Genomic DNA, 18,467 nt, shown 5'->3' on the forward strand with positions numbered 1-18,467 from the left:
CCTGCCCGAGGAAATCAGGTCAGCTGAGTCAGTGAACTCTTTTAAGTCCCTTCTTAAAACATACTTTTATAGGAGAGCCTTTCCCGATATTATTTGACTTTATTTTATCCCTTTTATTTTATTTTACTAATTTTATATTTATCTTAAACGTGTATTTTAGTCTTTTCAATGTTTTCATGCTTTTATCTTGTATTGTTTTTGTATTATTGTCTTTTGGGTATTATTGTCTTTACACTTGTTAAAGCACTTTGTAACTTGTTTTTGAAAAGTGCTCTACAAATAAAGATTATTATTATTATTATTATTATTACTACTCACATATGCTCCTAAAAATATATCCAGTATGTGCAAACAGCCAGGAAACAGTATGTTCAGACGTTATGTGTGAAAAATAATGTGAGTGAGTGAGTAAAGACTTTTTAAGAACTATAACTGACAGCAAACCTTTCTTTTTTGGAAAGTTCTTTCTTTCGATTTTCTTTCTGTCCTTCTTTTAATCCACATTAGCATCAGCATAGTCTATTCTTACTTCGGTCCATTCAATTGTATATTCATAATAAAGCATTCATTATTTAATAACTTAACCAAAACTGCATGAGGTTACAGGAAGTTCTTTCACACTAATAAATCTTTTTTTATTTCTTTCACATCCCGACACACGGACACAGCAACACCTCGTACTGCGCGCACATCGCCATGACCCCTCTTTCTGTCTCTCTCCCCTTTATCTGCTCTGTCGACTTCCTTCGTCAGCAGAATGTTTTAAAACAGCCACAACCAGCCTACTGAAATGGTCGAGACCAAATGGGTTACCTGGTCTGTGCTTGTAAAATATCCACCTTGTCCCCGTCTTCTAACATAATACCAGATAACGTCTAGTGCTAAAATGGGTGTATTTGGCGGATACGTGAGATACGTGATCAGGCCGATGAAGCTGAAAACCGGCCGATTCCAGTCACCGGCTGATTGATCGGTGAATCTTTAGTCTTTTATGTCCCCCAACCATTTCATAGTGACTAGAGACAAGTCATACTTCACCCAGACCAAAATCTAGGTTTGAATTTCACGAGAAAAAAAAACAAAGGAATGTCAGTGAACACAAGGCTGCGTGGGCCAGTACAGCACATTTAACATTTTTTACTTTTCAGTGGTAACTCCTCACTCTTGCAGCTTTCATAGTGGCATGTTTTATGTCAGTCTAGCATATTATCCACTCTGCTTTCTGATACTGTAGCACACTAAGATAATAAAAGCAGTGGAAGGTATTTCCTGATTCAGCAGTGACTTAAGGATTTCATAAAGTTGATGACAACACAGACATTAAAGTCTAACACATGTTCTGACATATTGAGAACACAGTGCACCATTCATCAGTGACATTGAGGCTTATCTCATTCAGCTATTTTCAGAACTGCACATGGAAAACACACTGAAAGATAACTGCTCAAAGACACGAGACGTCCGATAAAACCGTTTGCACTCATGCATAGAGCTACTAAGAGAAGCTGTCATTTGAATACGGGAATAACTGCTATAATCAAAGTAACCCAAATTTAAAAAAGTAAGTAAACATCAGCTTTCAGTTCACAAAGAAGCAGTGGAAGAGAATGAAAAAGATCTAAAGAGAGGATGATATCAGAGTCATGAGTTTGACCAATAAGTAGTGAATTGACAAAAAAAAAAATAATAATAAAAAAAACCTCTAGGTCCGATTCTCAAGGTCTCCATAACCGTTTGGACACATTCATGACCTATGCTCATTATGTGACCAACATTTGATGCTTACAGTAATTCATGTGATGATGAACCATTTCTGTAACAACTGAGCTCTGAACTGAACTGACTCCTCTGAAGAAGACCTTGAAACAAGGTTGAAAGTTCTGGAAATTTCTAAAGATAAACTAAACTAAAACCTGAACCCTGTGCAAAGAGTTCTTTTTAATCAAACTACCATTTCCAAGATCAATAATGAACATTCAAACTCAACCAATGATTTACTGATGAACTGTACAATAACAACGTCACAATTTGTTAACAAATGGATTCTTTTTCTTTTTTCTTTTAATAAAAACCTCATATCATCCATCTGCAATGCAGAGCTAAGCTGAGGAGAAAACAATAAAATGTATCCAAGATCTGAACTATGGGGAGCGGTGAACTTGAGTAACCCTGTGAGCCACCATAAAACAATGCTGCATAGATCCAGTGCAGAGGGCCACCTTTACAAAGCAACACCTGACTTTAAGTCAATTCTCGATTTACAACAGGCCTGCAAACACTCACGAAGGTGAACAAAGGAATGTTGAGTGGCAGTGGGGGGTGAACCTAAGCCTGTTTATTACTTTATGACCCTCTCTAACTTGGTAAACTAAAACTTCCACTGTACCAATATCCCATGATCTGGACTCCAAAGAAATGACTTTGCTATGCAGAATCAAAATAGATTAACTAATATGATATGTTTAAATGACAATAAGAAGAATGTGCATCTTGTTATGCTGCTGCTGATAAAGAACAATAAAGACTGAACTAACAGGATGTTTGGTAATTTGGGACACGGCTTCATTAATTCAATCCTTCATTCATCACAATATACAAGGTTGGTTAGCCTTATACAACACACGGTTGTATTACAAAATGAGTTTGTAGTTCCTTCATGCTTCATACACAGAACTTAAAAGATAGCCTAATTAAATGTTTTTTTTATTTTACCTTTATTTAACCAGATGAGTCTCATTGAGATTAAAATCTCTTTTGCAAGAGAGACCTGGCCAAGACGCAGCATAAAAGAACATAAAGAACAGTTTCCAACATATAAAAGATATCAAGTACACATACATACACTGCTCAAAAAAATAAAGGGAACACTTAAACAACACAATGTAACTCCAAGTCAATCACACTCCTGCAAAATCAAACTGTCCACTTAGGAAGCAACACTGATTGACAATCAATTTCACATGCTGGTGGAAATTATAGGCAATTAGCAAGACACCCCCAATAAAGGAGTGGTTCTGCAGGTGGTGACCACAGACCACTTCTCAGTTCCTATGCTTCCTGGCTGATGTTTTGGTCACTTGTGAATGCTGGCGGTGCTTTCACTCTAGTGGTAGCATGAGACGGAGTCTACAACCCATACAAGTGGCTCAGGTAGTGCAGCTCATCCAGGATGGCACATCAATGCAAGCTGTGGCAAGAAGGTTTACTGTGTCTGTCAGCGTAGTGTCCAGAGCATGAAGGCGCTACCAGGAGACAGGCCAGTACATCAGGAGGCGTGGAGGAGGCCGTAGGAGGGCAACAACCCAGCAGCAGGACCACTACCTCCGCCTTTGTGCAAGGAGGAGCAGGAGGAGCACTGCCAGAGCCCTGCAAAATGACCTCCAGCAGGCCACAAATGTGCATGTGTCTGCTCAAACGGTCAGAAACAGACTCCATGAGGGTGCTATGAGGGCCCGACGTCCACAGGTGGGGGTTGTGCTTACAGCCCAACACCCTGCAGGACGTTTGGCATTTGCCAGAGAACACCAAGATTGGCAAATTTGCAACTGGCGCCCTGTGCTCTTCACAGATGAAAGCAGGTTCACACTGAGCACATATGACAGACGTGACAGAGTCTGGAGACGCTGTGGAGAACGTTCTGCTGCCTGCAACATCCTCCATGACCGGTTTGGCGGTGGGTCAGTAATGGAGTGTGGTGGCATTTCTTTGGGGGGCCGCACAGCCCTCCATGTGCTTGCCAGAGGTAGCCTGACTGCCATTAGGTACCGAGATGAGATGCTCAGACCCCTTGTGAGACCATATGCTGGTGCGGTTGGCCCTGGGTTCCTCCTAATGCAACACAATGCTAGACCTCATGTGGCTGGAGTGTGTCAGCAGTTCCTACAAGAGGAAGGCATTGATGTTATGGACCGGCCCGCCCGTTCCCCAGACCTGAATCCAATTGAGCACATCTGGGACATCATGTCTCGCTCCATCCAGCAACGCCACGTTGCACCACAGATGCTTTGGTCCAGGTCTGGGAGGAGATCCCTCAGGAGATCATCCGCCACCTCATCAGGAGCATGCCCAGGCGTTGTAGGGAGGTCATACAGGCACGTGGAGGCCACACACACTACTGAGCCTCATTTTGACTTGTTTTAAGGACATTACATCAAAGTTGGATCGGCCTGTAGTGTGGTTTTCCACTTTGATTTTGAGTGTGACTCCAAATCCAGACCTCCATGGATTGATAAATTTGATTTCCATTGATAATTTGTGTGATTTTGTTGTCAGCACATTCAACTATGTAAAGAAAGGAGTATTTAATGAGATTATTTCATCCATTCAGATCTAGGATGTGTTATTTTAGTGTTCCCTTTATTTTCTTGAGCAGTGTATATAACACAAGCCCCTGTGTTGAATAAGGCAGAATACAACTTTATAAACAGCAACACTGACCAACGTGAGTTGAAACAAAATGTCTATAAGGACTAAAGGCAGTCAATTTCAACGAGTTCTGAAGAAGGTTCCAAGCAGAAGGTGCAGCAAACATGAAGGCTTTTTTACCCAACTCTGTTCGGACACGGGGGGAACAACAAGTGTAGGCCTTCCTTTGAACTTAATCCATAATGGCCAAGAGTACTTGTTAAAAAGATACTCAAATAGGTAGGAGTTAGTCCAAGAAGTGCCTTATAGATGAAACACGGCCAGTGAGTGTACCTTCTTGCATAAAGAGAGGGCCATTTAGCTTTATGGTAAAGGGTACAATGATGCGTCCTATAATTACAGCCAGTAAAAAAAATACAATGCACAATGATACACAACATCCAATTTCTGTAATGTGTATTAAAACATGGTAACATATAAAATTAGAGTTAACACAATAGGCTATATACAGACAAATATACACCAAGAACATTATGTAGTGCATTTTTGAATTTGTGTCTGAGGAGAATGTAAACAGCACACTTTATGTAAACACACATTATCAGTTCTTTAGGAAGAAATTGAAACAAAGAAAATAATTAAGATAGGAGAGGTAGGTAGGGAGGATAGAGGGAGAGTGGAGTACCAAACACCCTGCCACCTTTTTATAGAAGATTTCTCTCTCTTCTCTTCAAGATTTCCTCATCTTCAGTGCTGCTGATTACTGACAGGAGGGTTCTGTTTGTTGTGCCTCTGGCTCTGGCCCAGTCAGCGCTCTTAAATTGCTGTCCAACTCAAGGAGAGTGCTCCAGTTTGCTGCAGCACCTTGCGTCCTCACAATACCGCCGTTAGTACTGTAATGAACTTTAGAACTTAGTCATCCTCTGGCAGATGCGAATGCGTTCGTTGCCTTCACAGCTAAGGAAAATGTCATCAGCCTTATGGAAGGAGGAAGAGCCGACACGTGCTAAAGTCGGCATGCGGGAACGACAGCAAATACAAGCCGAAAACAAGCCCTGGGGGCTCCAACGTCTACCCTGGTCAGCCGAAACTCACCATCTCAAAATTGTAAACTGCTTAAGATAATTAATAATACCTAATAATAATAATAATAATAATAATAATATTTACCAACAACCTCGTTTGACTTAACAAAACTTCTCACTGGTAAATATTAAAGTTTGTTGACTTAGTTTCCCTTGTTAATGCAAGTTCAATACCACTGGCCAAAATAATCATCTATTGATCATCGTTCTTTAAGTTATTTTATTTAACTTTATTTCTGAAAGCTGGGAAATCCGGAGCGGTGATCTGTTCCTTTTGGTTTCTTCCACTCACCAAAATTAAGATCATTCACTATAAGCATTTTAATGCCTTTAAGTTACATGACCTATCACACCACTAAGCTAATGTCCACAAAGCAGGTCCAGGCCAAATGCGTCTCAACATTACAGCTGAATGGTCGGGTGCTCAAGAGGAACGGCTAGAAAATCCTACAGGACTGGCAGAGGTGCTTGGTTTATGTTAAATTCAAGCTGAGGCTTTGCACTGCACTGGTTTGAGGTCAAGTCTCTCAGGAATATAAGGATCTCATAACACCTCGGTTCAGTCTTGTGTCTGCAAATAAGGTGTCCTGGTAGTTCACATGCTTCAACTTACAATGAGGACACCTGGCTTGGAAATACCAAACAAGCTAGTACAAGAACAGGGAAAGCAGAGTACATTCAGTTTTTCCTGCATCATAAAATGAATCAGCCAGCACGGCATAGCTTTTTATAACAGTCAACCAGAACACACTAAATCCAGTAAGAAAAGACAAAGTTCACTAAGACCAGAGTATATTTAGTGCAATTTTGCGTTAGCCTACCTGTCTATGTAAAAAAGAAGTGACGAGGCTGCCATCCTGATCAGTCTCCACGAAACACTGAATCAAAATGCTTCCCTTCAAAAAAAAAATAATAATAATAAATCACAGAAATAGGCAGAGGTTGTTGTCAAAGTAAAGCGTAAATGAAGGAGAGCAAGACCTCCTGACGAAATTAAAGCTCTCCTTCAGGCAAGATCCAGGACCATAGCTTCCATGGTTTAAGGGTTAGAGAGTTTAAGAGAGGGAATAAAGTCCCACACAGCCACTATGTTCAGGCAGAGTGAGATAGGGGAGGAACAGGCAATGAGAGGCCTGACGTGGGAAATGGGAGGGAAGGAAAGTGTGTGAGGACAAGAAGTCTGAAGGGCACTGAGGGAATGAGTAACTTCTCCACGCGAGGGAGGAGGGATGATGATCTCCTGATTTTTACCCGCTGCAGAGCGCTCCGGTTCACGGCAGGAGGTGATGTTTTTAGTCAGGATGCTTTCTATTGCTTCTCTGTAAAGGCTGACAAAAGTTTTGCGCAGGAATTTAGACTTCTTAATTTCCATTAAGAAATACGGCAGTTTCTGAGGCTTTCGTCACCAGCGTGGAGATGTGACATGACCATGTCAGGTTCTCTGTGATGCTGACTCACTTCTCTGTGCACCACTAAGAAAGATTGTGGATTTCCTCCCGATATGAAGTCTCATCCGGCTGGTGATGGTGGTGTCGTCCGCAAACATCACAACATAGTTCTCTCCATGTCGGGAGCCCTGGGGGGGGGGCTCCGGTGTTGAGCATTAGTGTGGAGGAGGTGTAGCCACCAATCTGAACTGTGTTTGTCAAATATCCAGTCAGAGTGTGGTACTCAAGTCCAGAGTGCTCGGATTGCCAATCAGTTTCATGGGGGAGGTTGTGGTGGAGATGCTGTGGCCGCCGCACTCAATCCGATCCCTGCACTTAAATTTTCCAATTTTGATGACTGCATTTCTGTCATAAGTTATCATGTGTTTTCAGTAATAAAAAGGTAAAAGAAAATACTAATGAAAACAAAAATGTATCAAAGTCTAACCCTACCCAATAATGACAGAGTATTGGCATTTAGTCTAGTGAAAGTGAGCAATTCTTCCAAACAGTGTAAAAAAGCAGCCAAAGCGACCTTAGCCAAGCCTTTGGCGATAAGATTAGGCTGAGATTACAAAGTCAAATATATTGTTTTATATATTTCAGGTGAATTTGTGTCATTAAAGGCTCTGAACTCTATTAACAGCAGGGTATGCAGATGTTAAAAACAGCCGGCACATTTAAGCTAACTTAACTTTCACCAACCAGTATTTAGAGATTCTTCTTTCTGTTCAAAGGCCAAAAGCATAAAAACTGTGGAAGAACGGCAGACATTAATGACTGACTAAGATGTGACACATTAATTATTATCATCTGTGACACAGATGAATCCATAATAAAATAATCATTAGCTGCAGTCTGATACAAAATACTCCTGCATTGAGTATCACAGAAAAGTGTAAGCTAAAAGAGGATAGTTTGTTCCGTCAGCCGTAGCATATTTAAGCAAAGCAGATATTCAAAGTATTGTGTTTGCGGTCACAGACGGGAAACAAAAAAAGTCCTTGTTCACGTTAGTACAGCGTCCTCCAACATTCTTCACAGCAGAGTTGTGTACTGGCTGTTATACTAGTATGATAGATGCACTTTAGCTAAACTCTATGAAATCGGCTGTCTGAGCCAGGAGTTACATATACTTACCATCACCATGGCATCCTCTGAGCTCAGGGCGGACACGCAGCTGATTGAGATGAGCTAATTATACAGTTTGAAACTCTTTGACATTGAGCCAACTAACAATTTACATAGCTGAGTATATTCCAAGTAACTGTTTAAAAACGATATAATATTCTTTGTGTGCTCCATCAATGGTGATAAATGATTTAAATGTCCTGCAAGGAGTTCGTACAACTCTGCACAACACCGGATAAGCTGGTGCTCTTTCCCTCCCTCACTCCCACACACACACACACACTCTGAATGTGGCAGGACAGGTAATTTTGGCATTCGATCACTACACTAGTTTGATACTAGGTCGACTAGTAGCTAGCTGCTCTGCTCTCCTGGCTCATTGCTTTTTGGTGTGCTCACTGTTTCATACGAATGTCTTTTCTACTTTTGACTTTGTACAAACGTTGAAAGCAGCTGGATTTCTTGTTCACGTTTAGCAATGCCTCACTTATTTGAAGAAGGCTCTCTTGACTATGTTTCCCACAGAATGACAGTAACTGGGGGCAGCGTTATTTCTTCTTTGACCATTGGTGCTTCATTCTCCAACTTATCATAGTGTTTACTCACTACTTGAATCTGCTCACCTTGCTTTTCTCTTTCTTTCTTTCGAATGTGCGGACCACCTGCAAACTTTTGCCTGTCTCCGTCAGTAAACTCCAAAGTTCCAAAACTCACCAAATGTTTCAAAATAACTCCAGTTACTGTGTATATGTATAAAAATGTGTATATGAAAAACGTAATTATGTCCTTTGATATACAATAAAAGTTTGATCATGTATGTGGCTGTTTAACATCAAAAAAAATAAAAATTTGAATGTGAGAGGAAAAGATAAGGATGCCTCTCACATATTTCATTTTACTTCATATCACACGTTATCATTTTATCATTTAAACATTCAAACCAGCAGCGTTATTTGTGCTCACGCTAGCGAGTCAAATCTCAAATCAATGTCTGGTAAATATTTCAGTCAGTCCAGTATGCCACGGGCACTCACGGTCAGTTGTGGAACTGCCAGCGTAATGCCAGGATAATGATATATTAGACGTGAATTTAGCTACTGAGTCCTTTTCAGACTTTAACTCAGCTAACAGATGTCATTATCATCATCGTAAAAATCCAAGATAACATCAAATACCATTAAAGAATTGCAGAAGAGAGCGTCTGTAGTCTTTAATAATCTCCTCTGTGCATATTTAGTTTTCAGTTTAGTTTTCGTGTTTAAAATCGCTGCAGTGAACAAGACTGTGCTGGCAGGCGCACAGAGTGCACTGAGACGCGCACAAACAGATCTCCCTTCTTACCTCGACTCACCCTGCACATCTTCAGCACCTGCACATAAAGCTGTGTAAATTAAAAATGTCTGGAAATAAAGCCAGTGACAGCTCTCTCGCTACTCTCCATCCTTATTACCAGTCCTAATCATGATGCAGGCCAAACATAACAAAACCAACATAAAAAACGTGTTCACCTGTCAAACCTCCATCTTCACTTTATATCCCAGGATGGGGGATACCACTGACGATCAAGCGATGTGCTTTATAACTTCCACCTCACAAGCACTTTGATTTCTGTTTCAGAAAAAACTCTTTTCCCCGTCTTTTTGACATCCACTTTATTTCAGACAATGTTTTCTTTATTTCAGTCATTATGAGTCTCTGAGCGGGCTGCACTGACTGCCATTGTGACACTCGTCACAGTCGTTTTGCGTTTGTTGCTGATCCAAGAGTTCAAATCATCAAATAAAATATTTCTTCTCTCCTCCACTTCAGTAATCAGCACCTCAATCTCACACTCAGTGAAGTTTCTCTTTTTCACTGTTTTGCAGCAGGATCGGCCGTTGTTATTTGGACCTCAGGAGGGGACGATGGCGTATTTATGGTAATTTGCACTGTAGTTTACGGGAGGAGCCAAGGCGGGGTATTGGCTCGTGCATGTGCGCTCAATTTCCCATTGATTGGGATGTATAAAGGAAAGGTGTGCAGGACCTGGCATACGCCGGTTTTATACATGTGGATAATTCTGTGAATACGTACTTTTTAAGTTCTGTGAGTACGCCATCTTTCAGTACGAAAGCTGTGCTTTTATACGTGAGGCACCGGGTCTCTTACTGCAAACACACCATCCTGCCTCGCCTCTCCTTGTCTCTCTCTCTCTCTCTCCCTGTATGTGTCTGCTGACTTTCTCCATCAGCAGTATGTTTTATAAAGATGCCAAAGAGACAAAAACTGTTCTTTTGGATTTTTCTACCTTTCTGTTTTGACAGCAGCAGGTGCGCTTGCATGTGGAGGAGGCTTGTTGTTAATGACGTAGCCTATCCAAATGATCGAAACCACCCGGATGGCATCTGCACTGATGTGTTCACTGTTGCTTTACCTGCTCCATGTTTGTAAAATATCCACTGTGTCCTCGTCTTGTAATGTAATACCAGATAACATCTCTCTCTGTTTCTCTGCGAAATGCTAAAATGGGTCACCAAATATGCTTTGGCGGCCGTTAATATACCATGGCAGCCCGCCAAAGTAAAGTCTACATGTGGGGAACACTGCTCTCTGAAAAGGTTTCTCCAAAACTTTGTAGACGTAACCACTGATAATCAGACTGACGAGACCTTACAGAGAATTAATGGAAATACATTACAGCATTTTAACCTTGTGCGTATGCTCTTTCCCTATTGGTAGACACAATGAGTGGCTAATGGTCTAAAAGTAATTGGAGACAGCAGCATCAATATCTAAAAGATAAAATACTGTTCCCCCCCAGCTGCTTTGTCTGCAATATACTACATGTGTCAGTTTAAGAGGAAGGAACACTACACACCCCAACCATACACATACAGAACTGAGAAGTAGGACTTTACAACCTGACAGTATCCTCTTTGCTAACAGAGCAGCAGGGTGGCCACCTACAATGATGCAGTGTTGCTATGGGCCAATCAGTACTTAGGCAAACTTTATAGTGCTGCATGGTTTTCTTGCAGGTGGTGATGGTGGGATTTGGTGTACGAGGACATGATGGCCCTGGTGAGTAAAGGCCAAATTGTTTGTCTTTGAAAGTATAAGTCACCTGGTTTCGTCAATCAGGTGTTTGTTTGTTGGTCTCTTATTAATCTTCCTGTCCTTACTTTGGGACAACTTCTTAGCGAGAGCCAAAAGTGGTACTGCAGCAAGAAAATGAGGAGGAGGAACAGGAGGAGAGTGTCACACTCTGGATGAACTCTAATACGCAAGAGTGGTGGAAGAGGTGAGATATGTGTTGGCTAAGCAAGATTTGTAAAGCAACTTTGAGCAATGCCACTTCTGCAAGGCTATAATAAGGCCTTCAACAAAGAGCCCATAATGAGAGGAAGTAGAGAAAGGATAATTGTCTTTCTGAGGCTGCTTACAATTCTTTTTTAATTTGGGCCACTCATGGCATCACGGAACTTGTTGCAGAACTTACTTTTTTAAAAAGGTGCCGTAGAGTGCTCATTTTCAGGCTCATACTTGTATTTAGGGTTTCTGCTAGAAAATGTTTACATGCTTTAATGTTCAGAAAAGGCATTCAATTTCTCATACTGTCCACTGCTTCAGCACCCCTTTTCACCCTCTGTCTGAACACTAAAGCTGTGTCCGAAATCACCACTCATTCACTCCTCCCTACTCCCTATCCAGTGAGTTGTTTGCAGAGGACTATATAGTGAGCTCACCCGCAAAATAAAAACACTTTTGGACACTATTACGATCATTATCTCAGCGCCATTAATTACGTCATTGCTGTCGGACAATCGGTTGGTGGACTGAGCAATGCATGATGGTATAAACGGCTTGGTTAGTGACCATCGGTGGTACACTACTTTTCACAATGTATTCTGGGATACACTGAGTGGACTATATAGGGTATAATAATTCTCACTATACACTCGGACAGCACTACAAAATGGCGAGCTCACTATATAGTCCGCTACGTAGTGAGCAGAGGGTGGCAGCTAGCAGTTACTGTAGCGTTAGCAACAAGTAAAGCTATCTGTTCATCAGGAAACTTGAAACGTGTGAGTGCTTCTCTGGAACGTGGGCTGGTGTGTATAAATTTTGGGCGCGCAAATGATCCCAGATGTTACGTCACAGTTTTTTTATGAAACTTCTTAAAAACGTGACTGTTCTTCCTATGAACATCAGATTCAGACACTTCCACCATTTAGCATTTATAAGCACTATATAAACATTTAATATATGGTTTATAACAAACTATAAAAAGCTTGTCGCAAGCAGGTAAAAGGAATGTCTTTGGATTTTATGTACAGTATTTCAAAAATTACAACTTGTCCTATGATAACATATTTTCTATTATTACAACTGAGTTTTACTACATTGTGATTCATACCCAGACCTCCACAGGAAGAGTTATAGCTGTGAAGATATACTACTACTACTACTACTACATTGTAGTGAGTTATAAACCATTTATTAAATATTTATATACTGCTTATTAAGTTAAACTAAGGGCGTTAGTAATGGTTGCAGTCAAATTTAAAAAAAAAAAATCAAGAAACGGCAGATAGTGTTGAAGTTTAATTTCTACACCTTGTAAATGTGTGTGTATGACTCCATGGAAGTGTCATATCCGAAATGGTTTTTGGTTATGAAAAAAGAAAGATGAATTTTCTTACATGATTGACACCTATGTTGACAAACCCCTGCAATTTGTGGAGCCATGTGAAGAGAATGAATGAGCATGACAGAATAAAGAGTGTGGAGTCATGCATTTCTCTTTTGATAAAGGCTTATCAACCTTTCTAAATACTGCTTGTAAAAATATAACTTATCCTTTGATATTCTGAACAATATCTGAACTTACCTGTTGAATAAGCTCGCCAGAGGTCCCAGTTTCTTTTGCCTTCCATCCTCTTCCTGTTGCTTGACACCTGACCCTGGATGCTGTCGTACAGGACTCCATAAGTCTCTGGGGTTTCCTGGTGACGATGATAGCGTCACATCAGAGAAGTGAGCGGTGCCGCTGTCATCGGTCTCTAAGGTAACAATGGCGCTGGAGTCAGAAGTGACGGTGAAATCCAGGATGTCTTCATTAGAGACCGATAGCTCGGTGCTCATGCTGGACACGCTGCACACAGAGATGTCATCGCTGCGGTTTAAGGCTCCGCCCCCAACACTTATCTCCGTGGTAGCGGTTAATCTGTGAGCGGGGCTGAAGAGGCGGATGGAGTCGTACCCGCTGCGAGGGAAGGTGGAAGATTTGCGGATGGTGTTGCCATCAGAAGGATCGTCGCCCAAAGGTAAAGTGGCAGGAGAGTCGTGACTGGAGTCCAGGATGAGGCCTCCGTCACCTAGACGTTGGTGGCTATGGAGGATGGGCTCTGGATGGTTGATCTCCAAAGTTGGGATACCTGAGTCCTGGGAAGACAAGCTGTGGTTGTCCTGGTTCAGGTCTGAGTAGCTTTTCTGGGGGCTGCTGTAGTAGATGGGGGTAGAGGAGCAGGATGGCTTGTACCTGGGCAAGACGGGCTCGCTGTGTTGATGGCAATGGTGGTTGGTGTGATCATGGAGGTCTTTCACTACACAGCCATTCTCCACTATTGTTCTTCCAGGCACACCTTCAAAAGAATTTAACCTCCAATTAGTTTGATTTTTATAAAAAATTTTTACTGACCTTCCTAATAAATGATTATTATTATTAATGAATTATATTTATCCATTTGCAATGGCAACATGAGTGCACAGAAGAAAAGCAATACATGGTGTGACCAGGCTTTCCATCAGTCTTTCACTTCCAGGACTCCTCAATTTTCATCATGCTGAAAATAGTTCTTAATGACATTCCCGGTATGTTTGTCGTTGTCATGCTGCAGAATACATTTGGGGCCAAAGGCCTCCCTTACGGTATTGCAATAATGAATAAGTATCTTCCTGTGCTTCTCAGCACTGAGGAGACTATTCATTCTGACCAAATCAAACCAATTTCAAATTTTGACTCATCAGTGCAGATCACCCACTGCCACTTTTCTGCAGCCAGTTCCTGTGTTTCTGTAGCTTGGCATAGGACAGGACAATAAAACAATAACAATAATTATCACGATATAATTTTTTTCACTAACAATATAACAAATGTTCAATAAATGTTTGATTTTATTCCCTTGAATGATACACAAATTAGAACGTACTTTTTTAAAGATGTTTATTTTGTTAAGGAAAAAGGACTGAAAAAAGTTTTTACTTAATTTTACTCATTCATATTTGTTGACAAAGATTTTATAATAATTGTTTTGATTGTTCTACCTCAGAATTGTGAAGTGATCCACTGTTTGGCCTCGAGTGATGACCATAAAGAAGAGTTTAAACCACGATTAACCATCAGGTTTCTTCAACTTTCACTCAGGAGCAAAAGTCAGCCTTTAAACTCAAAAGAAATAAGGATTTGATACTTATCGAAAGATATGAAACTTTTTATCGTCCAGCCTTAGCTTGGTATATTATATGTTTGATCATACACCTGACAATGTGCCCACAAAATCCCTGATTTTGTGTAAGTGTACCTAGAAGTATTAATGGTGTTCTGAAGGCAAAGGTTGGTCACACCAAATATTGATTTGCTATTGATTTTCTTGTGTTCACTTAATTTGTACTTTGTTAATTGATACACACCTGCCTAAATCCTTTACAGAACTCTATATAAATAAATAGAACTAGTAAAGATATATACACACACAAAATGTTTCTTCTGACTTTCATCAGGGCTTCTGGGAAAATGGGTGTGTGAAAATGAATGCCACAGTAACCAGGCTCTAACGTCAGTCTGTACTGTAATGTGAACAGGGCCCCATTAGTATGAGTCAGAGTCAGATCAGTTTCAATATTAATGAATGCACACAGAAGGACAGACAAACGCATTTCAGGATTTGTATATAAATAACCGTAGCAAAGGGCGAGTGCAGTAACCCTACCTGGATATAAACCCGGGTACTGAACATGCAACTTTTGACCGCTATTCCACTGAGCCAGGCTTGTTGATATGGCAGTCAGAGCGCATACTCAACCGAAGTAATGTGTACTCTGTCACATTGGCTCTCCACAAAACTGTTTTTACATGCATACAAAAAAAATACATTGCTGTGTATATAAATCCACAAATAAAAGTTTATTCTCAAATGTTTTTCTGATGCACACGCTTTCTTGTTTTAAATAAATGTAATAGGAATCCACAAATATGCATATAAAAGCATTTCATCAAAAATGAAGTAGGATATTGTTACATTAATATACAAACTGCTTGTCATGTGTGAACACTGCATTTGTGTGTGGGTGTTTTGAGACTGCCCTGCCATGGCTCGATTCACAATTTTTTTTTTCAACAGGGAATTATCTGTAGCCAATCAGAGGCTCCTTCCACGTGTTGTTACATCCATAGACATATACACAATGCACATCATTATATAATAACTTCTCAGCTGTGACATGATGCGTGCCTGTTTCTTAGTGTTGGCATCTCCTTCATTAGAAATCCAAAAGCGTCACAAAAGTCTGACCTTCTCTACTCTTCAATGGGTCAAACTGCAAGCTGGCAGCAGCACAGACGGATCTCACAAGCCCGAATGCAGCATCTACTGTAGCTATTGTCTACGGCGTTGCAACTACCCGCAGTTCAACCTCAACATAGAGTGTGGTAGATGTTATCCAAAGGTTATAACTCTCCTGTTGTGCATGATTAAATATGTTAGTGCTACAACTGCTTGCCAGGTTAGTTGGCTAGCCACCTAATGGCAGATCCTAAGTTCTCTATCAGCATTATAGCTAACTTGTTAGTTAAAGCTAGGGATAAATACCACATCACTAACTTACGAAGCATTTATAACTCAAATATATCTAATCATGCACAACTGAAGTTATCACTTACTATTGGAGAGCAGCTGCCAGACTCCATGTTGAGGTAGACTTGCAGGTAGATGTAACACTACATGATCACATTAAATGATACGCTCAAATCTTCACTTACGTGACTGGCTTAAGCGGAAGGAGCCATCTGGTTGGCTACAGATTGATTGGCCCCGTTGAAAATAACATGCACTTGCGAATTAAACCATGGCAGGGGACTCTCAAATCACCCCCACACAAATGCCGTGAAGTTCACACATAACAAGCAGTTTGTAAATGCAGATTTAACAGATTGTATATTAATTTAACAACATCCAAATGTGTTTGATGAAAATTGCAATTATTTTTTAATACATTATGTTTGTGGTTTTTATATTCAATTTCTTTAAAACAAGAAATATGTGTGTGTTCATTTGTGAAATACATTTGTGAACCCATATTTTTTGTGTATTCGTTTTACATTTATATACACACACAAACAAATATTTTTAGTGTGCATTGAAAAATATTTTTGTGGAGAGTCATTTATATACTAATCCAAAAATACATTTGTGAATCCTTCTGTGTGCATTAATATTGAGACTGACATGACTCCATACAGTAACGCTACATCATGCTGTAACACCAGCTGGGAAGCTAAGCTAAAGCTAGCGTGTCTAACCTCTCAGCTGCATTAATTGAACTCTCGTGGACAGAGCAACTGGCACCGCTTGCATACTTATTACACTCTGATACATCTGACAGCACACAATCAGAGTTGTTGTAGCTGTACGTGTTTTTCACAGGAAATAGTGCCAGTAAAGGCTCTAAACACACAGACATGTCTTTTTATGAAGACAGGTAAACTAAATAGGTAGGTAAAATAGAAAGGTAAAATCAATACTTTGAAGTCAGACAATAAAACGGGTTGTTTTAAAAAAATAATAAATGGTTGACACACAAAGCCAGGTTCTTACCCAAGCTCTAAACCCTGACCTACAGGGTGTCATGTGAGCCTGGTAGAATTTGACCCAAAACACAGCAACAGGTTTGTTCCTGTGCCACTGTGGAAATAATCTACAACCACCAGTACATGTAAGAATCTATACAACCTCATTATTATTATTATTATTATTATTATTATTATGTACTGCTGAAAAACTGTCATCCTTGTTTTAAATGTATTAAATTTAAATAAAAATGCTATGTCATAAGTTTTAATCACTAAGCATTAAAATGTATTAGCAATGAACTGTAAGGCCACACCTGCATAGGCAAGTATGTTTTTGTAAGTCATGATAAACACCAAGGTTGCAGTTATTGTCTACTTTACTGAAACACCCCTTTGAGTAATCAATCACACCCATTTAAAACAATACAAATGCCTAAGGGGCACTTCTAAAGATTGGAATGCATGGGTGTATAACACACCTATGACATCAAAAATCTACAAATATGTGAGCCTCTTTTCATCTGTTGCATTTCCTTCCATAACATTTTCATAACCACTTCCTAGATACCGTCTTACAAATAGCCTACATCTCGCAGTACGGTGGTGACCAAGTCCTAGTAGACAAAAGTTAAAATTGTATCTGAGCAAGTGACCTTTGTTACATGAAATGTATGCCGAATTGAAGACTGTACTTTAAGCAATTCACAAAATGCTACATGTCATGATTTATTAGCTGTGTACAGTATTTTTACAATATTCAATGGCGCATTTAACTTAAAATATTTTTAATGCAGTTTGGCTAAACCTGTAGTGTTACCAGGATGAACAGCACATACAGCACCAGGGCAGAGTGTATGTAGCGGGCTACGTGTGTTAATCGTGATAAATAGCAGACCCGTGCCAGCACATCATAACCTACCACAGCGGCTGTCTCTCCGGTCCTGGGTACCGTGGGTCGTGTTCGCCATGCTGCGGGCTGATGCTACAGGTGGGTGGCAGGTAGTCGCCGGCCGGGGCGGTCCATGCTGATGCTATGCCTACCGTTGTACCACCATCACCTCCGTGCCTCCTCAACGCAGCTTTGTGTACACAAACGGCACCAGCGTGGGGTCATTTATCGGGACAAACCTATGGGATATATAAATTAATTCACCACAACATAATAATAATAATAAAAAAAAAATAAAAATACAGGCGGCTGGTAAAACAAACATTTCGAAGCGGACTTGCTCGCCCAGTGCACTGGCTGGCTGCTGACGCCAACTCACTTACTTTACCACAGCTTCCTCAAGTGCAGTCATACCAACTTAAAATGCGACAGTTTTCCGCTTTGACAGCATCACTACTCTGCAGGATAGGAAACACTTCTCCGGTGTTTATGGAATTACATTAACAAGCACATTTCCCAAGTTTATCCGGTATCGTTGACATGTCATACCTGTCTCGACGCTTCCGCCGCCATTTTAAAACAAACTTCAACCGTGAGTGCGGTGCAATCGAGTCAAGAATGTTCACCGTCGATGGATCATTCACCTGTCTGGACCCGAAGGCACAATTAATCAAGCTCCTACCTACAGACTGACATTATCAACACGTTCTGGTAAATAAAGTCATTTCCCAATATCT

General features: G+C 40.5%; 1 protein-coding gene across 3 annotated transcripts in view; it reads right to left on the bottom strand.

The window, feature by feature from the left end:
* The window catches only part of tbc1d14 (TBC1 domain family, member 14), a 49,070-nt gene that overhangs the window by 28,460 nt on the left and 2,143 nt on the right, over window positions 1-18,467 (bottom strand). The window contains exons 2-3 of one of the 3 annotated variants that reach the window (XM_046064982.1): window positions 17,761-17,969; window positions 12,882-13,635 (exon numbers count right to left, since the gene is read on the bottom strand). In XM_046064982.1, coding sequence (XP_045920938.1) covers window positions 12,882-13,635; window positions 17,761-17,809 — 803 coding nt within the window. In that variant the 5' untranslated portion in view covers window positions 17,810-17,969. Of the gene's footprint in view, window positions 1-6,271; window positions 6,513-12,881; window positions 13,636-17,760; window positions 17,970-18,467 lie in introns of those variants that run through there. The other 2 variants (XM_046064984.1, XM_046064983.1) reach the window with 2 other exon arrangements.

Source organism: Micropterus dolomieu, linkage group LG12, assembly GCF_021292245.1.
Source record: "Micropterus dolomieu isolate WLL.071019.BEF.003 ecotype Adirondacks linkage group LG12, ASM2129224v1, whole genome shotgun sequence".
Classification (NCBI taxonomy): Eukaryota; Metazoa; Chordata; class Actinopteri; order Centrarchiformes; family Centrarchidae; genus Micropterus; species Micropterus dolomieu.